Here is a 26,100-nt window from a genome sequence, read left to right as displayed (position 1 = left end):
ACACACCTTTCAGCTTTCTGTGATGGTGCGTGTGGTTGGGATATCTTCAATGACATTCCTGCACAGGAAATAGTCTAATAGGAGGAGATGAGGATTCTTCAGCTGCCGCCATGTGGTGGATGAAAACCGCACATCCAATTCTCCTTCCAGACAAAAAAAACCCCCAAATTCAAAAGAGATTACGAGTTCGATATTAATTTGAAAGGATCTGTCCCCAAGACACCGCTGTTTCATTTGCGGCGGAGTGACACTGATTGCAAACTTTTCCAGATGACGCTTATGCATGGTGACATCATTTCCATGCACCAGTGCCTGGGATGAATGCCAGTTTGTGTGATTTAATTTCTCCATAAATGACAAGGCTCCTTTTATGGCCTCCGCCGAGCGATGAATGAACTAAATGTGCATCGGGGAGGGAAGGGGAGGAGGAGGAGCCGGTCCAAAACGAGAGACAGGATTAAGGAATCCGAGAGTTCACGTGATAACAATAACGCAGGCATTATGCAGATGTTGAAAAAGACCGAGTGGAAAATAGAAGAGGGGTGAAATGTTATGTAGGGCACAGAAACGGGAGTAGCAGAGGGTTTGAACAAACTTCTGAAGCTCGCCCGGCACACAAAGGCAGAGTGGAGGGAGGGACGAGTAATTAAAAACACCTTACAGTAAACGAGCCGCAGGGAGGGAGACGCTCGTCACGGCACAGCGGTGGCATCGCACACAGCTGCACAGACCGAGGCCCGGGGAGCTCCCTACAATCAGAGAGCGCGGCAGAGGCAGGTTCAAAGCCTGCCCCATGCCAGCGTCTCTGTCCTGAGGGGGGGACAGGGCTGGAGGAATGAGGACGAATAGAGGGTAGCACTGACACACACATACATAGGCATGCTGTGCATCCACAGACAACTCATATTCATACCCACACACACACAAACAACTGTGTGATCTTGAGAGAGTTTGGCCAGAATACACACCTCCCTTAGCCTGGCTCTGCCTTTGAAGGCTGCCGTCTCTCCCTGTGAGCCGGCTGAAGGAACTGGGTCCCTGCTGCAGGCGGAGACCCTTTGCTTCAGAAACCAGAAGACCTGGTCATTTCATGTCTCTATACACACACACACACACACACACATACAAAGCATACCAGAGGCATACTTATTATTAAAAGTTAGTGCAGCAGCACAGTGTGAATTTAATTAGGTGTAAATAAGTAAATAAACATTAGCATTCAGAAATTAAAAAACTATGCTTCGTTGAGGAATGTGGCTTGTCACGCTCTGCACTCGGCCCGGGAAGTGAAATTAGATTCGGCAGCTGTATTTAAGCAAACTCTTCTACATTTTGCATCAGCGCCCAGCTCCGCTCATTGTACTCGGCTTATTTAAAGACACTTTCCCCATGCCGGAGCTTCTGCATCTAAAAAAAGCCAAAGTGCATCGATGCCGCCCGGGTCGGAGATATGCGGAGCCTTCCTTCGCGGCGGCGTCACTTTCCACCGTGCAAAATCAATTGTGGTTAACAAATTGGCCGTGACGTTTGCCCTGCCAGGGTGGGTGGAACCCTTTTTCATGGGTCCACCCAGTTTTTAAGGACCTTTTCCACAGTCTGGGAGGCCTCTTTTTAGAGCTGAGGTGAGAGGAGCCACAGACATGGCCACTGTGAAATTAACACTTAATAATGCTCCACATAGCACTTAAACAGGGCAACCCATACTAATGCACCACACACTGCGCTGGCCCTCGGTAACCTCCCTCAGTGAATGGCAGTTTGGTGGACCAAGAGGTCGTGGGGAGGTGTTTGATAACATGAGGTCTGGAACTAACGATTATTTTTGCGATTAATCAATTAATCGTTTGGTGTGAATTGTAGGAAAAATTGTGAAAAATGCAAGAGGCCATCTTTTTTTGACCAGCAGTCTTAAAGTTAAGTTTGCATACATTTGAGAAGCTGAAACTATGCGTTGTGTGGCTTTTTTGTGCTTTAAATAGTTAATTGGTTATCAGAAAAAGTTGAATTTTTGAGATTACAGCCAACAATACATTTTACGCAGTATTTTATTTAGTTCATTAAATATTAGGGCTGGGTGTCGTTTCAAACTGACTTTTTTTAATATCTTGCTTTGAGGAATGTGAGTTTTTTCTACAAAACTCTTGCATGTTTGATTTTACGTGAACACAAGAACCAAAATACCGTCCGAGAGTATTGCCGTAACTTATTACACAGGAGCGGAATGTGTTTTTAAAGTCAATTTAAGGCATTACAGACTCATTAATCTGAACAGATGGCGTTAGTGAGATTATGCACGCTGCCTCAGCCCAGTGGCGGTCAGTCAGTTGTACTGTAGCAGTTGTTTCCTGTAAAACATTCGCCTCCCTCGCTCATGCAGGAGCAGTTTGATATAGTCTGTTGTTGTCACATCGCAGTTAATGGAGCAGCAGGTGGACTTGGAGAAAGATGATACAACAATATGGCCCATCATTTTGTCACACCAGCTGCTCCCCCTGACAATCACCGTCTCTTCCACTGTCACTCAATTTCTTCCTCCCTCTCCACAAACACCTTTTCCTTCAGGGGGTTTCTTGCTGTTTGAAAAATCAGATGTTCCTGTACTTGTTTCGCCATTTTGACTTCCATTTCCTGTTTTAGGGTTACACACTAACAACTCTAAATTGTGTTATTTTCTGTTGAGTACAACGGCGGATTTTCAACTAGGGAGGAATGTTTCATGCCTGGTGGGAAAATCACTCTTCACCTTAAGTCTGGCAAAGCTTTTTCATATGATTGCCTCTCCACCCTCCTCCTCGCTCCTCATCCCTTCATCCCCCCATCCCTCCTATCCGCCACTCACGGCTTGTGTGGCAAACGCCAGCTGCTTTTTCTTTAAACAAGTGAAATGCCATAAGATTAGCAGAAGAAAGATGTGTGAAATGTTTAGCCAGCACAATCGCGTAGCATGTCACCTCATTAGGGACGACAAAATGGAGCAAAATGCTCGGGTGCAAGCCGTGACCTTTTTAGGGGAGGAGCTGAGAGGGGGGGGGGGCGAGGGAGCTAATTTTACTTCATAATGGCAACCAGGCAGCTTGAATAGACAGAAAAGAGGGGAGCAGCGAGGTCAAGTGTCACCCCATCCTGCCAAGCAGCTCTCACATGGGAGGCCTAGAAACACACACACATGCATGCACGCACACACACTCGGCCCAGCCTCCTACTGACAATGCAGCCACGCCCCCCCCCCCCCCCCCGCCTTTTGTGCCTCTTCAACAGTGATTAACTGAGTTTGGCGATTCAGAGAGTCTACCGCAGCACAATGCACTCTCTCTTACAAAACATAATAGAGTCAAGCAATGAGTCAAACAGTCTCTCTTTCTTCCGCTCTCTTTTTGTTCAGCCCTAAACTTTCCATCTCCCCCTGCTAACAGCCTCTTTGCTCCCCCCCCCCCCATCCTGCTTTTTCTCTGCCTTTTGACCATAAACCCCCCCCCCCGGGCTCGTTAATGCAGGAAGAGAGCGGGCAGATGCGATGATGCATAAAAACAAGATGCAGATAGAAAGAGGCAGAGTAGGTGCCATGCGCTGCATGTGATAAGGTATTGATCAGATCGATGCGTTACCTTAAAAAGCATCTCCTGCAAGAAATTCACGGCATTGACCTCGCTGATAAAGATTCGTATGATGTTCATATCAATGCAGAGGGAGAAAGTATTTAGAGACATGAAATCCAGCATCTAGGCGGTACCACGGGGGCCTTAAAACCTGAGATACGGGGGAAGAAGTACACTTGTAATGAGCGTTGTGCAGTGCTGATGAGAACTTGTAGAACATGGTGTGAGTAAAGCTGAACAGGGGTGTTAACAGAAACACTACAATCTCAGAACATCACACCCCCGGGCCTTTTACAGGAGGTGTGAAGGAGCTCACCTCTCCTCGTGACAGGAGGAGGAAGGGAAGGGAAAGAGTGTGGTTTTTGTTGGGGGGAGGGAGGGGGGTTCAATGTGAAATGCCTGATTGTCCCGAGCTGGAGGAAAAGGAGCTGAAGCTGGTGGTATCAAAGTGCACAATCATTTCTTTTTCCTCCTGCTTTCCTTCCGGGCTCCAAAAAGTTGCATTTGTTATGTTTGCTTTAAAAGGATGTTTCTGGAATCTGGGCAACAAGAAATGTTACTGCCTTTATGTGAATATATTCAAGATTACATAACTAAAAGAAATGTACAATATTTAACATTTAACCCAACATATCTTGTTTGTTTCATCTGCACACAAACAGAAATGTAAAAATGACAATCTGTGATTGTAGAAGAAGGGATGTACACAAACAATAGTTTCTCTGTTCGTCCAGTACTTCTGTGCAGTGTGCGGTTGCCTGGCTACCTTGTGGTGACGACAAGACTACAAGATGTTGTTCACTGAGAAATAGTCTTTTGTCACCACATATTCCAAGCTAAGGACTTTACAGTTCGGTACACGCTTGACATCCCCAGTCTTTTGTTCTTTATATTTTAAGGAGCCCAGCAGTAGTGAGCATGACGTCAATGTTTGTTTTGTTTTGTACCTACTGTCCCCGTCTTCGTCTCCTCTCGTATTACCTTCCCTTGTCCTCCACGTGACCACATCTCCAGTATTAGAAGAACCCCCTCAGTCAGCTGAGGTAAAGCACACACAGATACGCAGCTCATTGTAACTCAACAACAACTCAGTAGCAGAGGGCTAATCTGGACGCAGGAGAAAAGCCTGTGAATATGTGTCATCCGCAGGTCTCCCACAGTGCAAACACAGATTGGGGCTCAGTACACGACAAAAGGATGATGGTAAATCTGAGACTCATCTGTCTCCTTTTCTTCTCTTCCAGGACACCAACAGGAGCCAGAAGGAAACAACTGCACTCGTGAAGAGGAAAAGTCTTTTCAAACACTACTCTGCTCTTAACAATGGGAGACCGGTCGCATCTTCCAGCGGTTGCCAGCACCTTGCTCCCTGTGGCCCTCTGCATTTTGACCCTTCTGCCCCACAGCATTGTGGGTAAGCCCGCAGAGGAGGATGCAGGCAGCTCAGCACTGCTCCAGAGGGTGAAGAGAGGCTGGGTGTGGAACCAGTTCTTTGTCCTGGAGGAATACACCGGACTGGAACCACTTTACATTGGAAAGGTCAGTGTTGACCACATACTGTATTGTATGAGCTTGCACACGTGTATGCACACACATCAAGGTGTAACCAGAAGAAATGCAAAGCGTACAGGTTTCTGGCCCGGTAGGGGAGCAGCTCTTCAGCGTGACCTTTCCGGCTTGGTGCACTTGTCTCAGTGTAGGTGTTGCAAAGACAGTTCAAACAGTGCAAACCAAAATATCTATATGGGAGCTCGGCAGCCTGGAGGTCATCTGCTGCTCGGCCAGAGCTGAGCGCATGAATGCAAAAGAGAAGATCATGGGTGGGCAGACGCAAAACTTCAACGATAGCACAAAAAAAAAAAGAAAATCCCAATTTAATCCCTGGGTGCACTGTGTCCATACTAAGACAGCCTCTCTTCTGTCCACTTTGAACCAGAGCCAGACAGCAGTGATTGAGTTAATTGACTCGAACCAAGGCTTCACTCAGTCAGCTCCGCTCCACAGAAGTGGATGGCACGTCCGCAGCACAACCGACATGCTCTGAAAAGAGCAGACGAGGGATGCTCACAAAGGAGCACTTTGATCGCTCAGACGCTAAAGTGAATTGAACATTTGATCAATAGTTGTAAGGCCAGTCATCATCAGCGGAGAGACACGGCAATCTTGCAAATGGCAATGAAAATTACTATTCCATCACCAAAAAAAGTGTTTTTTGTTGAAGCTTTTTAAGATATATGTAAAGTGTTGGAGCCAGAGCGCGCCATTGCAAAAATGATCCCCTTGAAACATAAAATATCCTGTCATTTTGACCTCTCTGTGGCCAATTATCCTCCATAAAATCATGGCTAAACTACAAATGATGTGTGTTGCATGGTAATCCAGTATCTGTGCGCTCCAAAGACGGTTTTGTTACGGAAAGAAATGCCGCTCTTTATCGTTATGACATTTAAAACTAAAGCGAGGATTGTTTTTGCTGTTCAACAAAAACAACAAAGTAGGAGTGTGTGCAAAGTATCTAGCATTAGCTGCCTGCGCTTGCCATTTTCCAGTACGTTTTAGCTAGGTAGCAGTTGCTAACTGACGCTCAACGTCAGCAGATAATTAATAGTCAGAATCCTTTAGTTATACTTTCAAGCACAACCAAATCAATATTTTAATCACCTCGATCAATATCTTTGGACATTCAGGGCTCAGCAGTAGCTTGTCCTATCAGTCAGTTAAACTGTAATGTTAGCTAACGTAGCGTTAGCTCAGCAGCTAACGGAAAGACTGAGAGCTGTGAAGAGGGTCAATTTAGATTATATCTGATCTGCCTTCAGCTTTAACTGTCAGTCTGTCTTACCAGCAGTTTGTCATTATTACCATTAAGTGGAAAACTGTCAGTCATCATTAAATTAATGCAAATTTTGAATAATGTTTTGAAAAGTTAGTTGACTTCGGGTAACATAGAGACAAAATATTGTCAGGGGCACATTTCAGCTTCGGTGATACATAGAGGTGTACTTTCTTTAGTGTAATTCAATATAACATTAACATATATATATATATATATATATATAACAACATATTCAGTTTTTACAGTAGTGCTTATTGTCCCCCTTGAATGAGCAATGACCCCCGAGAAGAGTACTGATCAAATACTTTATTGTATTGCATGTCAATTATTTTAAATTCAGATAATATCCGTGCCTGATGTATTTACCTTACCTTACCTTTACATTATTCACATTGAAATGGCAAAGCGTGATTCCAGCAGAGCTCTCAGTGCCCGTAATGTACGCAGAGATGTAAACACTTTCTTTTCCCAAATTCCTAAAAAAAAAAAATATGCCGCCCTGATCTTAAAACACAGATTCCAGACGTTTGATTGAATTTGCCCGTTGCCTCAGTAGTCCTCATCGACTTTTAAAACACTGCAGTGCTAACCGTCATCCTCTGAAATTTCCCTTTGGATGTGACGCAAACCTGCCTAATTAGTGTCTGGAATAATTTCCCCGCCACCGGGAATACCGAGGAAAATGCTGGATTCCAAAACGTCAAGTGCTAAGACCAGATAGAGGAGTAACAAGTCCTGAGAGAGTGTCGCCAGTGCTGTAGAAAAAAGTACTGTATCTGCTTATGTGGTATGAAATATTCCTTACAGTTGCTGTAGCGTATTCACTTCCATCTTACCTCTTCTTCTTCCCCATTTAGTGTTTCTTCACTGATTCTTTTCAAGCCGCCCACCCTAATTTTTTCAAGCAGAATAAAATAAGTGAGTCTGACAGGCCAGGCTACTACCCAGAGAGCCACTCAAGGCAGAAAGGTATTGTAGGATATGACAAAGCTGGAGAAACATGTAGTGTAGTCCCCCACCCCAAGGGTTTTTTCCCCCCCTTCAGCTTAGTATTCAAAGCCGTGGGGATGTCGGAGATTTGGGCTTTGGGCCGGGGCTGAGACCGAGCAGGTAATTGATAGCCTGAGTGTCAAACTCCCTCTTTTCATAAGCTCGGGTGGACATTAAGAGTCAGTACGGGGGAAGGTGGATAAGGCGGAGGGAAGGCACCGGTCTGAGATATATCACCACGAGACACGGGGCTGAAGCCCACAATGGGGTGTTGATTAAAAAATATATTCCAGGCCGAGTTGGGCTGCGCGGCGCTTTGCAGCAGAGAGTTGTCCGAACAGATAGGAAAAGCTGTATTGTCTGCTGCTTGGGGAATGATAGGTATTGTGATTGCTGCTGAACTATCACCTGAATAACAACAGTGAATGCTGTAGCTGCAAACTTTTAGCAGTTCGACAAACCTCAGCTTGGTCATTTCACTTAGTGGCCCCAGACCACGAAAGGCCGCAGCGAGTATCTCGAAAGCAGAGTGTGTTTAGTCAGCGGGGGTATTTTTTTGTCGGTGCTGTGTTGTGTGCTGGCTGTTGATTTATATACGAGGCAGATGTCAATAGGGGCATTTAATTCTGTTCTGCCACAGTGATGGCAGTAAGTGCTCATCATACACAGAGACCCTCTAAGTACAAAGTAAGGAGTGATTGCACATCAACAGGCTGGCATTTGCACTTACAGGCCACAAAAGGCTTCTGATTGCACTGCAGTGCCCATGGCAACAATCGGGCTGTAAGCTGTGATTAGATGTCTACTTACAACCGCAGTATTAAGGTACGCATATAACCACACACCACCCCTGGAGGTCTAGAGTTAATTTACCCACTGGTTAAAATATATTTTATTTTTACTACAATACAGAGAAAGCAGCATCCCCACATTGAAGACGCTGCAAACAAAGATTGCATCATTAATCGGTTTGGATTCATTTTCTTTTGACTATAGAAATCAGCACTTGGTTTTATTCTCTACCAGGCCTGAACCTCACTAACACATTTTCAGCTGGATTCAGATCAAGAACTTTCCACTGTTTGGCCCCAAAAAGTCCTTTGGTTGAATTGTCTGTATGTTTAGGATCACTGTGCTGCTGCGTCGCTCTAAAATTAGGGGATGTGACCTAATTAAATGTCCTCAAAAACATGTCACTGTTCTAATACTTTTGGACTGTCTTTTAGATTCAACTTGTGACCACTGTTACACTTTGTTGATGTAGTTTTGTCTGGGATATGCTGTCATGATTTTTGAGACTGATCCCGCTTGCATTTTCTTTTTTGACCAAGGCAAAAGCAGTTTGGGTAAAGATTTGACAACTTGGGAACGCTTTTAGTTGTCCCATGTTGCTTCCAAAAGCCCTGCAATGTCTCCGAAGCAACTTAAATGTTAAATATTTGTTAAATAAAACCTTTTTTGGCTGAAACATCTCGGTGAACATCTCCACAGCTCCACTCAGACATGGATAAAGGCGACGGCTCCATTAAGTACATCCTGACGGGCGAGGGAGCTGGCTCCACCTTCACCATCGACGACAGCACCGGGGACATCCACGCCATCCAGAGGCTGGACCGAGAGGTGAAGGCCCAGTACATCCTCCGCGCCCAGGCTCGCAACCGCCTCACGGACAGGCCTCTGGAGCCTGAGTCCCAGTTTATTGTGAAGATCCAGGACATCAACGACAACGAGCCAAGGTTTCTGGACGGGCCCTACCAGGCATCTGTCCCCGAAATGTCCAAAATAGGTGAGCGGGGGGCGGGGGAGGAAGGCAGACAGATGGATGGAGACAGAAACTGAACTGTTGCCTGAGCATGTTTGAGGTTTTTGTTGTTAAGGGAGCGGCCTTGGTGAACAATAGCAAAGTACATAATAGTCCTGCAGAGTCATCGTTGTGGTTTGTTCTTGCAGGCTCGTCTCCATCTGCTGCATTCACTATTCATGAACCTACTTTTGTGGTTACTTTGAAGTAAATAAGCATATTTAATTCCTGGAGCTGCTCCAGCCGCACGTGTAAAAACTCCAAAATGACTTCTTTGATTTATACGTTGATATTGGCGTTTGATATTCTCATTTTGCCCACTCCTCCTCACCTTTGCCTCTATGTTTACCCAGGAACTTCTGTGATCCAGCTGACCGCTACAGATGCCGACGACCCCACGTATGGCAACAGCGCTCGTGTGGTCTACAGCATCCTGGAGGGCCAGCCTTACTTCTCAGTGGACGCCAAGACTGGTATGACGGCACACATGCTGCAAAACTCCCTCTAGATAACACTCAATCTGTAACCAGGGAAACCAGCATTTTGATCCATTACATGTAGCGTCTGATGGATTTCAAACTTCAACAGCCACTTTAACTATTTTATGAGCTCCATATGAATTTGTAATAAGTGTGAATGATGTTAGATGACCTGATAAAGTCCACAAACTACCGCTGGCAGTCAGGATTAACTAGCACTCAGCTGACAGCTACTGTTAATTCCCCCACCTTGTTTCTAACACTGTATCACACTGTAATTGCACCACATTCTGATTTTAGCAGTCCACACTTTAAGCCCCTGTGTATACCAACCAGCCCTGAATGTGGGAAGCTCAGCGTGGCTCCTGTTGTTGCTACGAGACTACCAAACACTTGTCTGAAACACGGCGCTCTTTTGTTGTAACTTTCAGTATCTCAAAAACTCCTGGCACAAAAATAAAAGATGTGCTGAGCTCAGAGTGTGACTTCTCTGTTGAAAATGAGGACAGAATAAGACAGGCAGCCCCTCGTGGTGAAGTGATCGAGTGGATCAAGAAACTGTCTCATAAGAGGAAAAATATATATATATATATATATATTTGTCCTCATTTGTCATTCAGACCATGGCGATGTTTATTACAAGCCAAACATACTTTACATTGCTGCCAATCATTTAGCAAACAATGCTATCATATCAACATATCATTAAGCTTATTTGCTTTATTGTCGAGAGTCAGATGAGAAGATTGATACCAGTCTCGTGTCTATGAACTGGAACCAAGAGACAATTAGGTTAGCTTAGCATAGAGAGGAAGGGAAAGACAGCTAGCTTACTGAACACTGTGTATCTTGTTTGTTTAATCCGCACACGAAAAGACATTTTATTTTTTAACTATGGAAAAAAAAAGCCAAGCTACCTGTTTCCCCCTGCTTCCAGTCTTTATGCTAAGCTAAGCTAATCACCTCCTGTCTCGATCTCCGTACTTAACGCACAGACAAGAGAGTGGTATCAATCTTCTCATCTAAGTCTAAGTGTATTTCCCAAAATGTCAAACTGTTCCTGAAGGAGGTAATTGAATAATTGAATGAATCGTAAAATAAATAGATAAAAGTATTAGTATTAAATCAATTTCCAATCACCAAAAGTATGGGGACACCAGAAGTGTGGAGGCCGTTATGGATGTAATGTTCAGGTGTCCACATACTTTTGGCCATAGAGTGTAACAAACCAATTAAGCACGGAGGCAGCAATAAAAATAAAGTATACAAAACTTGTAAATGAGGAGCTCAACCTCCTTGAGCTTTAATATCTAACTGCAACATTGCAGCATTCATAACTCCAGCCACCGCTTCCAAAAATCTATTAGCTTCCTAAAAGCAGAGAGTCACTGGCCATTGTTTACCACAGCTGCCTCATTTCCTTGTTTGTCAGCACAGAAATGTGTTGCCAAACTTCTCAGGCTGCGCTGCCCATCAGCAGCCTCTCAGACCGCTGCCGCTGTAGGTTCATCCATCACTGAAGCACAAGTGGCTCTACAGCTATCAATCAGCCCCCCCCCCCGACTCGGCTATAAGCACAGCACTGAGTCTTTTATTGGCGAGAACACGATGTACAACTTTAACACATATAGCTCTAACCCTGAGCAATATTACATCCTCTCCTTTTCTTACTCTTCAGCACAAAACATCACTTGTTTAGATTGTGCTGTGTCTAACAAACTTGTCCATGTATGGATGTCTTCGGTAGTAATGCGTTGTACATTGTGGCGTAGAGATGCCAAGGTCGGATATGTGCTCTGCAATAACCTGGTTATTGTACTGAGTGTTAAATCTTTTCTTACAGTTCAAATGCGTCTGACTTTTACAAATACTCTCCCACCGTGGAAACTAATAATTGACTCTTCATGAAGCTACTATGCTTAAGTTTATGCTTTAGATTTACTTACTTACATACTTTGCTTATCTGAAGTCTTTGTCATGCACACTTAAAACATGTTAACTCAATTACATGTGAATAATTGAGGTTTTACGTGCAGAAATGTTGCTATTTTAACCAAGAAATCTCCAATCCTTCATCCCGAAAAAGGGAAAATGGTGCAGCTTTAAACGAGACACCCTGTGATTAAACTAAGTCTTTGCTGAAAAAGTACGATAGAATGACAAGTTTACTTATAAACCACTCGAGCATCCTTTGGTCCGGTCCGTTGGGAGCGTCGACATTCCAGGACACATGACCCTAATCTGTTCTGTGTTGCTGACCTTCAGTTCACCTCGTGTCTTTCTTACCCTCTCTCGGTCTTGGCTTCCCTCCTCAGGCGTAGTCCGTGTGTCCCTGGCAGACATGGACCGGGAGACCAGAGAAAACTACACTGTGGTCATCCAGGCCAAGGACATGGGCGGCCAGCTGGGGGGGCTCGCGGGCACCACCACTGTCAACATCACGCTCGGCGACATTAACGACAACCCGCCCATGTTTGACCAGAGTAAGAGACGGAGAACGCTTCCTCCTCACTGCAGTCTGTCTTATTATTCTCCCATTTTTCTTTCTTTCCTGATTCACCTTTCTCTACCTGAACCCACTTCACCTTTCTCTAATCCCTCCTGATACGCTCACAGCTGAAGAAGAAGCAAAGTTCACGAGTTCTCATCAGTTTCTCTCAACAGTGGAGAAACAGGTGCAAGACTACATTGTGCCGTAATACATCACAATACAAAAATGTGACTAAATGCCTCAATAGATCGCAATATCAGCTAAACCTGATCAGTTATGACAAAGTATTGTTTGCAGCTAAGGATTCTTTTCATTAGCGATTGATCTGCAAATGATTTTCTCTTATTTTGTCTATAAAATGTCAGAAAATAATATCGCAGTTTCCCAGAGTCCATGGTGACGTCTTCAAGTGTCTTGTTTTGTCCCCAAAACCCAAAGATATTCACTTAAAACAGCAAATCCTCATGTTAGAGAGGCTGAAACCACTGAATTTTGGAAATTTCTAGTTGCTGATTAATTTAAAGTAAAAAATCTGATCTTCATGAGGATTGACATTCTCATATACGTATATTTTGTATTATTCAGTTTAGTATTATGCAGATAAAGTCCTGATTTTACGCTTAAGGATGAAATGAATAAGTAGTTTTGTTTTGTCTCAGTTTGTTTTCATTCCAACATGAATATTCCCTTAAGATTATCATGAGTTGACAGCGAACCCTGTATTATATATTGTACCGAATCGTGAGCTTACTGCATTGTTAAATCTCTAACCCCACGCGCAGACATTAGCGGCTGAACAGCATCTTAAACCTCTTGTCAAAGCCCTCAGGTGACCCTGAATTTCACTTGAATTTCAGAAACAGCACACAGTTTTGTTTCGGGGCTGATACTTGACTCCTGGTTTGACTTGGCAGCTTGTTTCAGCAGCGAATGCCTGCACGCAGTAAAACATGAGACTGCAGCATCTGCAAGCCACGTGTGAACACACACACACACACACACCATGAGAGTTTACAGTTTTATATGGGTGACTCCACATCTACACACCTCATTTCTCTCGAGCATCCAAGCTGTTGGCCCCCCTGCCCTTCTCCCTCTGTCCTCTTCTGGCCACCAGTCCCAGGCCATTTACCCCCTGGCCTCCTCCCCTCCCTCCCCTCCCTCAGCCACCAGTCGGCCCATGCTGTCTCTTTGATTATCCCCATTTCTGCTCCTCTCATTACCGTCTTCCTGAGGTCAGGGGTTGTCTAGCTGTCCGCGGTCATCTCTTCCTGGCCGACGGGTGGCTTCACTCCTAGACAAAGAAAACGCCCGCCGCCACCCACTTCCACTTCCATCACTAGTCCCCCACCAATTAGTGCCATCACTTCGATAGAACTTTGATCGGTTGTGAAGAGCTTCAGGGATTCCCCTCTGTCAAGCACAATGTGCAGGCGTTTCACTTTGGACTGCAGGGAGCGCCACAAATTGGGCAGCTGTCACCTCTTCTTTGAGGTTAAACGGTAGATGAAATTGAAGCTGGCCCACGAGACAGTATATAACCCAATTGTGAGGCGTTTATGGAGCCATTTATTTTAAGCTGTCTGAGATGTGATTTTGAGGAGAGAGAACAGCCACAGAGGTGATGGAAGAGGTTTGGCTCCCTCTAGAGGATAACAAAAGTGAAACAGATGGAAAAGGTATGACCGGATGATCATCCTGTTCATTTATTTCCTCAGGGCTGTATCAGATGAGCGTCCCAGAGTCGGCTCCTGTGGGTACAGTGGTGGGTCGTATCTGGGCGAAGGACAGGGACATCGGGATCAACGCTGAGATGAAGTATAGCATCATCGATGGAGATGGAAGGGACACCTTTGACATCAGCACAGACCCCACCAACCTTTTTGGTATCATCATGGTGAAAAAGGTACACAGGCAAACTGATAAAGAAAAATCCACATTTTTATTATGCAAGTTGCAGGTAATAGATAATACAGATAATCCCTAATCATCCCTTTTATCTGAATTAATGTTAATCAGAGTCTCATTTGATATTTGAAACCCTGATACGAACCCCGAAAATCATACAGGGAGAAAGTTACAAAACTCCATTTAAAAATATGGCAATTTAATTTTTCCTTGAGAGCACCAAACATTACAAGACTGGTAAAGTGCTGTCTGCAACCCTTTCTTGATTCTCAGTGTCTTTTGGTAAATTCGGCACTAAAATAAATACTTTTAAGTTTCACTTTTTTGAAGAAACATCTGTCTTGATCTCTTCACCTTTCTGTAGCATCCTTCATCAGTTTGTCCTGGCATGTTATTACCCCCCCCGATGATCTTGTACTGGACATTTTTGCCCTGACACAAGGTTGACCTCTACTGTATATATACTACTGCGGCAGATTCACTCTTAAACATCAAACTGGCACAAATTCAAGTGTTTCTTCAAGGAATTATAACTGAGAATCCTTTTAACTGGCGTGACTTATTTGCCAACTTGTGTTTAAAACTGCAGCCAAAGTGCAGCAAAAGCTCAGTAACCATGACATGTTTCATCTGTGTAACGCCTTTCTGTGTGTTCACCCTCCAGCCACTGGACTTTGAGAGCAAGCCCAGTTATACTCTGAAGGTGGAGGGCGCCAACACCCACCTGGACCCTGCATTACGCCACCGCGGGCCCTTCAAGGACGTCACCATCGTGCACGTGAGCGTGGAGGACGTGGACGAGCCACCGCTGTTTGATTTGCCAGCGTACTACATCGAGCTGCCAGAGGACGCTGAGATCGGCACGGTGGTGAAGACGGTGTCAGCGAGGGATCCCGATGCCGCCAACAACACTGTGAGGTGAGGAAAACGTGGCTTTTATAGCTCCACTCGTTGCTTTCCACAGAAACAATCAACTGTGAGTCTGAACACAATTTCACATTTGCCTTCACTGCAAACTTATTTACTGTCCATGTTATTTGCAAGTTGCATCTACAGTTTATAGTCCAAATAAGCCATTAAATACCCCAAATGCACCAAAGAAATTAACCTCAAAAGCACAAATCGGGTCATTCAGCAAAGTAAATCATGTAAATTATACAGTTGTGTTCAGTATTATTTGTATTCAAAAGTCTAACAGGAAAACGTAGCAATCATCCACTGAAAGTCTGTTTTTCTCTTCATGTTTTACAAGATCAAACTGGTGTTTTGTTCTTTTTTATATTTATGTTGGTGAGGTAGAAAAATGTGAACCTACTTTATCACAGCAAACTTATGTTGTGTTATTTTTCTAAACCAGAAGAAGTATTTGAAATGTCTTTTACTGATTTATGGTAGATTCAAGTGCAGCTGAGAGGCTCTGAAATCTCAGATATGAGAGTTGCATTCATGAGCTACTGCACCTGTGATTAATTATACCTTAATTAAACCAAGGTGACAAATACAAAGTAAATATATGCACCTCATGAAAAGGATCCAATGGATTTGACAACTCCTTCAATTAAAAATGGCAATAACACTAAAACAATTTTGGCTGTTTTAGTCTCATCAATATCCAAATAAAATGAGTGCCAATAATATAATTTATACATGAAAAACCATTTTAAGTGCCTCGCCTGTCCTGGGTGTTTTCCCCCAATGCATGCTGGGACAGGCTGTAATAATAAAGCATTATGTGGGTAAAGTGAATTAACTGTTATCAGAACATTAAATTAGAATTTAAACTTTGTAGATGTGCTGTTACCTGATCGCCAGCAGGGGGCAGCATCACAACATGACTCCTCTCAGCAGCTACGACTGAGACACCATTTATCAACATGTGTGTGTGTGTTTGAGAGCTCCATAGTGGGGCGGCTGATGCTGATGGAGGCGAGGATGAGGAGGACAAACATAATAATGTTAATAACAACCCTGATACGTTTCAACATCCAGCAATTAGTCCGCACACAGAGAGACTAGAAGCTGAGGACTTTGACTTCTCTCAATTATTGGAGAGTATGTTTTGTGCTCTAACAGAACAGATGTCGCGTGGTGGGTTTACTGTCCAGACTGCACCTCTCATAAACTAATTAGACATAAAGCCTTTAATTAGGCTATTAATCATCTGACGGAATCAATGACTGCGGCAGTAAATGAGTGTTTCACATGGCACAGGCTGCACCCCGTCCCAGCTGTCCGCTTTACAACCTCGATTAGGGCTAAAAGTAGTGCACAGGAAATGGATGTAAGTGACACGATGTTAGCGTGTGTGTGTGTGTGTGTGTGTGTTGCTAAACTCCTCTGTCTGCGTGGACACTCGGCAGTTTATCTTCCTCATTCGCTCATTCACTGCACAACAAACAGTCAACAGTGAGTTGAGATCTCAGACACTTCTGAACCCTCATCGTTTCCCCTGACAAGTGAAGTGTCACATAAGTGCAACTTACACACCTAAAAGCAAATCCTTGCATCGGTAAGGCATTGAGGGAGTTTTCGAAGACGCTAGCTGGAATGTGGATTTTTCTTCTCTAGTAGCGCTACGGAGAAACTGTTTATGAGTGGGTCCCCGTTTTCACATTCCTGCCAATGGTTTCACACTATTCCACTGATCAACAGGTGGTGGCAACATGCAAAGATATGCTGCAGCGTGCCAGCAAAGGAAAGGAAGAGTTAAGACACAGTAAGCATGTAAACATGGATGTAAACAATGCCGGATTTAAAATACTTTAAAAAAATCGGGCTTGCAAATGCGTTACGAGGATGTTTTGAGCATGTTAGCATGCTGACGTTAGCATTTAGCTCAAAGCACAGCTGTACAGCCTCACAGAGCTGCTGGCATGGCTGTGAACTCTTAGTTAACTTCAGTGTGTGAGTGAGACAAAGGCAAAGGTTAAAGTAATGAGCCCAACCTAAATCTAAGCCTGACTCCTCCTTTAATCGGTTTCTAGATTGAAATATAAAATGTACTGTATTACAATATATATTGATATCAAAAACATTACATATGTCATGATCATGAGGATTTTGTTGAACATCTCGGCTCGACCTCCAGGTTGGGAACCACTGCTCTAAACTCTTTGATGCTCGAGGAGCTCTCTGATCCCTGGAGAGAGAGGGACTCCGTCAGACCCCGACGCAGCTAAAGCTCCGATCTGACTCCCCCAGAGCTGGCGCTGCATTATTGTGACGGTGAATCAGTGAGAGAGCTTTTCAAAAAGTCGGGGCATGAGGAGGAGTTACAGCACAAGCAGCCAGATAGCTGAGGAGTCAGTTGGGGGGGGTGACAGTGAGGAGCTGAGGCCAGATACTGCAGCAGCAGCAACAACAACATCAGATGACAGATAACAAGCAGCAGGTGACCTTCAGTCTCTCTGTCTGTCTCATTTCCATTCTACATCCTTCTGTCCTTTACCGACAGCAGCATGACTGGCAGATATATCTGAACCCACACACACACACACACACACACACTTTTTCATTCATACACACACACACACACAGTAGCCCCTCCTCATGGCTGTGGAGGAGTGATATTAATAGAGATCCTTCAGGGAGATCCTTGCCAGCCGCGGATGTGCCAGTCACGACTGTTCCCTGTCGGCACACAGTCCGAAACACACACTGCAAACAACCCCGTGAACACACGCAATCATGTCAGAAGGTCCCAAATATAGAGATTATTGGTTTTGAATGGCGAGATTCAGTGTTTTTAAGACTACTCCACCTTCAGATGATAACATAAACGTTTACATTTTTAGCGTAAAAGACTGAATTTGCGCAACTTCAGTCTAAAAACATTAGTTATCTTAAGTGGCGGCTTTCAGAAATCGGGATCGGTTGAAGATAAAAAACGTCCCTGAAAACCATCCAGGCCAAAATATAACGAGAAAGAGCTCAATGAGAAGCTCTTGTATGTAAGAACTTTTTAAGAATCCCTCTGAAAGATCCAACCCAGAGACGGAGCAGAGGATTCTGAAATATGCTGTAATCACATAAAGAATCTACACTTGCTGCCTTTAACCTGCTGATTATCTGCTGGTTGATGCCACTGAAAAGTCCCCTCAGACCAAGGTCACATATTTAGTTTGCTTATTTCGTCCAAACAAAAGATGCAGTGTTGCTTTTCGTCATCGTCTTGGAACAACAATGTCTATTTTTTTCACTTTCAGATTAGTTGTTTAAGTCATACATTTTTAGACGAAGGAAAAAAAACGGGGGAAAAAAAGAAGCAGGACTTGGTAAATGACTTGAAACAACAAGTCATTTAAATGACTCTCTAATCAATTCATCGACAAAATCACTTCAACGCTCAAGTGAAGTGATTCGCTCTGACGCTGACACACACACACACACACACACACCTTTATTCTTCCAGCTGAGAGCCGAGTGAAGCGGCTCCAGTTGAATTCAGTCCATGTGTGAACACAGGACACCTCATGGTTACATAAACAGGTTTCTGCTCCGCAGCCTGGAAGAGGATGTGCTCTACATTCTGCTGCTTCTCTGGCTGTTGCATGTCGCTCTCAGAGGAGTGTTTGGGAAAACGGCCCGCGGTGGCAGGAGACGAGCCGAGGCGGCACGCTGCAGGTCTGCGTATCCCCGGCGCCGGTTTGGCAGAGGAGGCAGATACTCTGATTAAGCTTTATCTGGAGCCTCTTCTTCTTATTGTGCCTTCAGAAGCTGCCAGCCTGACACCTTATCGCACAGATACACACATGCTGGATTGTGCATGTGCAGCGTAACCCCCCCCTCCCCCTCCCCCAGATAGGATTACAAGCTCCCAAAAACACACAAAAGGTGCACGTTATTCAGCGCCGATACTTCACGTGACACGTGTCATTTTGTGTCACCAGGTATTCCATCGAGAGGTCCAGTGACCCCGAGAAGTACTTCTACATCGAAATCACTTCCGGGTCGCTGATGACGGTGCGTTCGCTGGACCGAGAGGAGATCGGCTGGCACAACATCACCGTCCTCGCCATGGAGATGAGTACGTCACACACACACACACAGGCTTTTCTCATGCAGAATCTCCATCTTATCAAGTCATTTCTGTCTATAATTGCGTGTTTTTACCTCACGTCATGCCAGTGCTGACGCTGAAAATATTTCAGTGTGTTGCTAGAAATCAGATAGAGAGAAATCACACAGTTTCTAGACTTTTCTAAAAAAAAAAATATCTGTATTCAAACAAAGGGATGAGATGGCACGTAGCTGCACCAGACTCTAGAAAAATAAGCTTGATTTTATACGTTTGTATCCTGGCAGGTTTTTTTCTTAACAAAGTATGTCAGAACACACAGTAAACTACATTGATACTGCAGCATTAAAATATATATATTTGTACATCTGTGCAGACATATTTGTGGAAATAGACGCACTTTCAACTTCCAAGTAAATCCAATGATGCCGAAAGATTTTTTTCTCCCCCCTTTTTCAGCACGCTGGCATGGCGGTGGTTATGTAGCCTATCGCTTAAATTAGATTAAAGATTACCTTTAAAACATTAAATATTTTGGAGGAACCAAAGTTCAGTTTGGATTCCACTCAGGAAGTAGAAGCTAGCAAGCTAACTAAGCTAGCTTTCTATTGCGAGCACTGAATCGGAACTTTTGATTAAACATACTTACAGTTTGGACCAAATAAGTACAAAGATATATAACCTGACTTCTTATTTTTAAGTTTTAGTTCGGCTTAAAGTTACAGACAAAAGTGAGTTGATGAGATTCGTGGAGAGAGAAAAAAAAACCAGATGACAGTGAATATATTTGCACAAATACAGAAGCAGTTACGTAACGTCGAGCAGGAGATGCCCTGCAGAGCTGCACACAGCTGGTGGCACCGAAAGTCACCTTCACCCGCCTCCCTCTGCTCTGTTTGTCTGTTTGTCTCCTTGTTTGGTAGACACACCTAAAAGGAGATGGTAATTGAATTAATGACTAATTAAATCACTTTTTCGCATGGTGGCTAATTAAAGATGTGACGGAGAGGGCGAGAGAGGGCACAGGTAGGAAGGGATGGAGAGAGAGAGAGAGTTTTTCTTTTCACTCACATACACCTGTTAGTTACTCTTCTCTCTTTACTTTCTTTTACTTTTGCTTTTTGTGTTATTATTTAAAGTTTTATTACACGGTAAAGCACTTTAAACTGCATTCATGCCAAACGACGATTGACATTTTTGAGAACAAAGATGTAATTTTTGGACAAATTAGATGGAGACATTTTGAGGATAAACTAATAAAATGAAATATTACAACAAAATTCATAATACTTTGTGAGAAATTCTTGCAGAAGTAAAGAAATCTCATAATTACAAACTAAACCAATCTAGTAATTATGAGATACCTATTATATAATATAATACAAAAGTTGTGATTGAATGTAAAAAGTCATAATTTTGCAAGAAGAATTGTTATCTAATGAGAATGAAGTCATATTTTTTATGAGAAAAGGGGCATTTTGTCATGCACAAAAAAATCATAGTATGAAGTACTTTTATGAGAAAATTCTCATAATTCTTATTGTCTTTTCCACAGCAGACATTCTGACTTGTGGGAAAAGCTCAGGTGTTACTAACAACATTAACAATACCGGGACCCTGAAACTGAAGCAGCTAAATGGAATGCAGCCGTCATTGCTTGCTTTTCTGCTGTGACATGTTAAAATGTCTTCCGTGGAAAAAGGGCCAGTCGAAGCTTCGAAACTCAGTCCTAATTGAGCTGCGTCGTACTTTAACCCAACTGGATTCACGCACCACTGATTCCACTTCACTTCGGTGACACGTCAGCAAAGTTAGCGCTGAGGGCCGCATGCAGCTTCGACCTCCGGAGCCAAAGTCACACCATTGATTGATCGATCATGTGATGAAACCTGAGAAAGTGGCTACTACCCACTAATTGCGTTTCTATTGCCTATTACACAGCTGGTTAAGATATGCAAATTGCTGATTGGTAATGGAGAATAATAGTAGTGTAATCTGAGCGCGAGGAGCTCTAATGCGCCGCAGGCTCGCTGTAAATGAGGGGAAGATTAAGAGCCGCACAAACTGAACTCAGCAGGATCCTCAAAGAGTCATTTGTCACAGTCCGTCTTACATCTTCTGACCGATGGGCTGTGTGTGTGTTTGTTCCTGCAGATAACCCCGCGCAGATCGCCAGTGTGTCGGTGGCTGTGAGGATCCTGGACGTGAACGATAACCCCCCCTCGCTGACGCCCTACCTGGAGGCTTATGTGTGTGAAAACGCCAAAGCTGGGCAGGTACAGAGACACGAAAACGTCGGACATGACGGCGTTAAACGTATTATATTACGTAAATATTAAAATGCTGCTTAAACATCAATGAATGAGTAAAACTGATAATAATCCACTCTGAACGGGTACTTTTACGCGTCATACTTAAGTACATGTTACTAATACTTTTGTGCTTTGAATCAGTGCCTTTCTTCCACTGGGCTCTAACTCTGCGTCTGTTAATCCAGCTGATCCAGACGGTGACGGCGTTGGATCCAGATGAGCCGCTGGGGGGACAACACTTCTACTACAGCTTGGCTCCAGAGGCCGCCAACAACCCAAACTTCACCCTGAGAGACAACCAAGGTACATCGAAAGTTTACTTTCCTGCTGCACTAGCTGTACCCTGCTCGATACCCATTAAGGTAGCAGGTGACCAGGTCCCATATGGTCTAGCGGTCAGGATTCCTGGTTTTCACCCAGGCGGCCCGGGTTCGACTCCCGGTATGGGAACTGTTTGATCTCTTACTGAATTCATAGCGCCGTCATACTGTAGCACATTATTAACCGGGCTTTAACCCACCCTAGTACTTTGACCTCCATATAGGTACTATAGTGGTGTAAATGTTGCTGAAGTCTCACATATATCACCTATAACTGTCACTTTATCTCTCATGACTCTGTTTGAGTGCATCTAAAACCCCTGAAATACCCAATTCATAGTGATCTTAATTGATGGGTAGCGATGTAAATACAGTGTTCATGGTGTAAACGTCCCATTCCTGGTTTTCACTCAGGTTCAGCTCCCCGTACAGGAGAGGAAGTTTTTCTGTTTGATATACAGGAAAGTGCCTCACTTCATTTTCTCCAGCAGTATTACATCCTCGGAGTGAGGAAGATAAAACTGCCACAGTCACCTTCTGTGAACTTGAACTCATACATGCCCTGGACCCCGTTATCTGTAAAAGTCACCTGTCGTCTCTCTCCGCTGACTCGACCTCTCGCTGACCTCTTTGTCTCTTTCCAGACAACACAGCGTGGATCCTGACGCGGCGCGGAGGCTGGTCGCAGCAGGACCAGACCGTCTTCTACCTGCCCATCTTCATCTCTGACGGCGAGCAGCCGGTCCAGACCAGCACCAGCACGCTGACCATCCGCGTCTGCAGCTGCGACCAGGAGGGCAACGTCATGTCGTGCAACGCCGAGGCGCACAGCCTTCCCGCGAGCCTCAGCAGAGGAGCCCTCATCGCCATCCTGGCCTGCATCTTTGTCCTGCTGGGTGAGTCACGACCTGCTGCTGTGAGGACGCGCAGAGAGGAGCCAGAGGCCTTCTGTCCTATTATGATGTCTAACCTGGAACAATGTCAGATAACATTTCATATCATAGCCTTGGTTCAGGCTTGAGCTTAGTTACTGTTGCTACCTGTCAAGCTTTTCTTGCACAGCACACATTCAATTTATTTCATAACAGCGGCAGATTCACCACCATTTTTGAAACAATCTGTCCCTGATTTCACAGAGATACAGATACTAAAGCAGGTCTCTCATGTTCGGCCGGTGACCGTCAGTTTTACCAGCTGTCTCTGCCTCCTGCTGTAGCTGCAGGACACTCAACCAGAGTCAAAGTGAAGTGATTAAAGGTGCTACATGTCACATTATATTATATATATATATTATAGCACCAATAAAGGATGAATGAGCGTGTGGCTGTTCCCATACCGGGAGTTGAACCCGGGCCACCTGGGTGAAAACCAGGGATCCTGACCGCTAGACCATATGGGACATAGTCACCTAATATCATTATTCAAATTTGGAGGTAGGCTTTAGGTTGAGGACTGGCCAATCTTGGGTGTACATTTCCCCCGAATCCTACAAAGAGCAAACAGAGATGCTAACGTAAATACTGTAAGCTAGTTAGCAGGAAATGCTAATGACTGCAGTTTACGTTAGCAAACAAACACACACTTTTTTTACATCTTTGCTCTTGTGTTTTTGGTTTTGGAGAAGATGAAATGAAAAAAAAAACACCCTCACCCAAAGTCATTCAATACATTTTTTATTTCATTTAGTTTTTTATCCGTTGCATAAGTTTATAAAGTTTATTTAAGTTTAACTTTATTTGACCCTCAAATGAGTTTGAAACATTAACATTTGAATTAGATGGATCAACATGCTGACCCAATAGGTACTTTATTATAACTCAAATCTAACAATATTAACTAATATTGATAACAAGTGATACAATTTAAAAACTGCCGGCAGGATAGTAAAAGTTTTCATTGACGTTATCAGTCAATAATCATCATTTAATAACGTATTTTATATATTTAACAAATATTGACGAATCCTTCAGCTGAAATGGATCAAATAAAACCAGAATTATTATGTCTATTCAGAGCAATGAGCTCACACTCGCAGCGAGCAAAGATGTTTTAACAAAATGTCTCGCCGGCTCTCGGTGGAGCAGAGTGAGTCAACCTGCTGAGCCCGCCTGCTCACATGTACAGGTCTGCAGGGAGAGATAAAGTGGGTCCATATCAGCCTCCAGGGGAAAAGAAAGTGCGATGCTGAAGGGCAGCTGGTGCTAATGAACGCTAGACTTTTGCCAGGATGCAAAAAGAAAGCCAAATGTAATCCCGCACCAGCGATATCTCACAGGGGGATGCCCGAGCTGGCTGCTTCTAATGCTCCTGTGTTATCTCCTCTTTCAAACGGAGAATTTCTACTCGTACTTGTTGAGTTTCAGGACGGCAGTTTATTGAGATTAAGACTATTTTTTGCTTCAAGACGAGCCAAAGCGTGCTGCGCACCCCTTTTTCCATCTGGTTCTTGTGTACGTGCAGCAAAACGAGTCTCTTCTGAGGTGATAAACCATTTTAAATAATATCTTGATATCGTTCATATTGCAGCACGTTGTGTTTATTTTCTGCTTCAAGGTTGATTGTTTTACACTGGAGGAGATATCATACAGTCAGGGTGTAAAACAAAGCGCTGCAGTGATTTTAATCAAGGCCTACTGCTGCCCCGAGGCTCGCCCCCGGGACTTTTACATTCTACTACACAAGTTTAAAGTGCGGCCTGACCAGGAAGATGTTTCCTAGCTGGACATTCCAGTTAATGGCAACTGCATGATACTTTTCTGAATTCATGTGCCTTCACACTTGGCATGTAACGCTTGTCCAAAGTGAGAGAAGCCATTATACGTCATTTTGTCAGCCCTTAAAATCTGTGCTGTTTCAGAGATTTGACACCAAACCTCTTCTATTGTTGGGCAGCAACAATTTAGAAGAATTTCTCTGTTGATTATGTTTTAGTTAATCAACTGTTTTATCTAGAAAAATCCAAAGTGTCCAAAGTGATATCTTCTTATTGCTGGTTTTGTCAGACCAAACCAAAGACACTCAATTTGCAATTATATAAAAGCGTATTTTCACATGAAAGAAGCTGAAGCCAGTGAATGTGTGTTATTATAAATGATTTAATACATTAAACAGTTAGAGGATTAGTTCCATCATCTATCTGATGTATAAAAACGTAAATATTTGTGATTCTCCTTTGTTGCTTCTCATTGAAAGTACCAAAAACAAAATCTACTCTCTGCTGACTGTTTCTTATCTCTTCCTTTGACCAGTGATGATTCTGCTCATGCTCTCCCTGCGCACCCACCGCAAGAAGCCCTACCTGTGCGACGAGGAGGAGAACGTCCACGAGAACATCGTGCGCTACGACGACGAAGGCGGCGGCGAGGAGGACACCGAGGCCTTCGACATCGCCGCCATGTGGAACCCACGTGAGGCGCACCACCCCCTGGGCAAGATGAGACAGGACATGCTGCCGGAGATCGAGAGCCTCTCGCGTTACGTCCCTCAGGCGTGCGTCATGGGCGGCGGCGGGGACAGTAACGTTCATGGATATGTGCTGGCGAAGCTCCTGGAGGCTGACGTGGACGCGGGCGCCCCGCCTTACGACTCCCTGCAGACCTATGCCTATGAGGGGGAAGGTTCGGTCGCCGAGTCGCTCAGCTCGCTCCAGTCGGGGACGTCCAATACGGACCACGAGTACGACTATCTCAACGACTGGGGACCTCGCTTTAAAAAGCTCGCCGAGATGTACGGCGTGCTGGAGACTAACAGCGCTCCGATGTGGTAGAACACCTGAAGATTTGCCTTTTTAATCCGAGATAAATTACACCAACAAAAAGAGAGACAAAAACATCAGAGAAAGTGACACAAAAAGACAAAAAGTGTGCAAGGAAGGCGCACGGGATGTGCTCACGTTCACATCCACGACTGTCAGCACTTGAATTCCTGCCGAAGCCTCGATTCTGCACAGCCTTGAAGGCCTGAGATGCCCGCAGCAGCAGCAGTGTGAGCTGGTTTTAAATCTACCCCAGAGACGGGCTTCAGAGACGGGCTGGATCGGCAGCCTCGCGAAAGCCCGCAAAGGAGCGGCTTCAAAGCACATGTTAACTCCCCCGCCCGACCCAGCCACAGGCGGAGCCCCTTTGGTTCAAAGTGTGGAGCGATTTATGCCAGAGATGAAAATGAGAGAGGACTCCCTTACTCTCAGCAACACAGGAGACAAACTCTGAAATCCTGATCCACTGTTCTGAGTTTGTGCTTTTATACGACCCGAGTCAAAGCGAAAAGTCATTGCTGCAATGAGACGTGTCCTCTTTCGGTTCATCTGTGGCGGGTCCTAATTTATTCATTTGTTTCATGTGCTGTATTTAT

General features: G+C 44.3%; 1 protein-coding gene and 2 non-coding genes across 3 annotated transcripts; 2 read left to right on the top strand and 1 right to left on the bottom strand.

The window, feature by feature from the left end:
• The first annotated feature begins 4,919 nt into the window (after positions 1-4,919).
• LOC139304529 (cadherin-20-like) lies at positions 4,920-25,516 on the top strand. The gene is made up of 11 exons (XM_070928465.1): positions 4,920-5,135; positions 8,914-9,208; positions 9,577-9,696; positions 12,018-12,185; positions 13,912-14,099; positions 14,766-15,019; positions 18,991-19,127; positions 21,273-21,394; positions 21,616-21,733; positions 22,395-22,646; positions 24,999-25,516. The coding sequence occupies exons 1-11, from the start codon at positions 4,920-4,922 to the stop codon at positions 25,514-25,516; spliced, it is 2,388 nt and encodes a 795-aa protein (XP_070784566.1).
• trnae-uuc (transfer RNA glutamic acid (anticodon UUC)) lies at positions 21,809-21,880 on the top strand. Its single transcript has one exon. It is a non-coding gene; the product is annotated as a tRNA-Glu (tRNA).
• Positions 23,078-23,149, bottom strand: trnae-uuc (transfer RNA glutamic acid (anticodon UUC)). The gene has a single exon. It is a non-coding gene; the product is annotated as a tRNA-Glu (tRNA).
• Positions 25,517-26,100: the final 584 nt, after the last annotated feature.

Source organism: Enoplosus armatus, chromosome 21 (genome assembly GCF_043641665.1).
Source record: "Enoplosus armatus isolate fEnoArm2 chromosome 21, fEnoArm2.hap1, whole genome shotgun sequence".
Classification (NCBI taxonomy): Eukaryota; Metazoa; Chordata; class Actinopteri; order Centrarchiformes; family Enoplosidae; genus Enoplosus; species Enoplosus armatus.
Note: the sequence above shows the minus strand (reverse complement) of the source record. Positions and strands in the feature narration are given on the sequence as shown.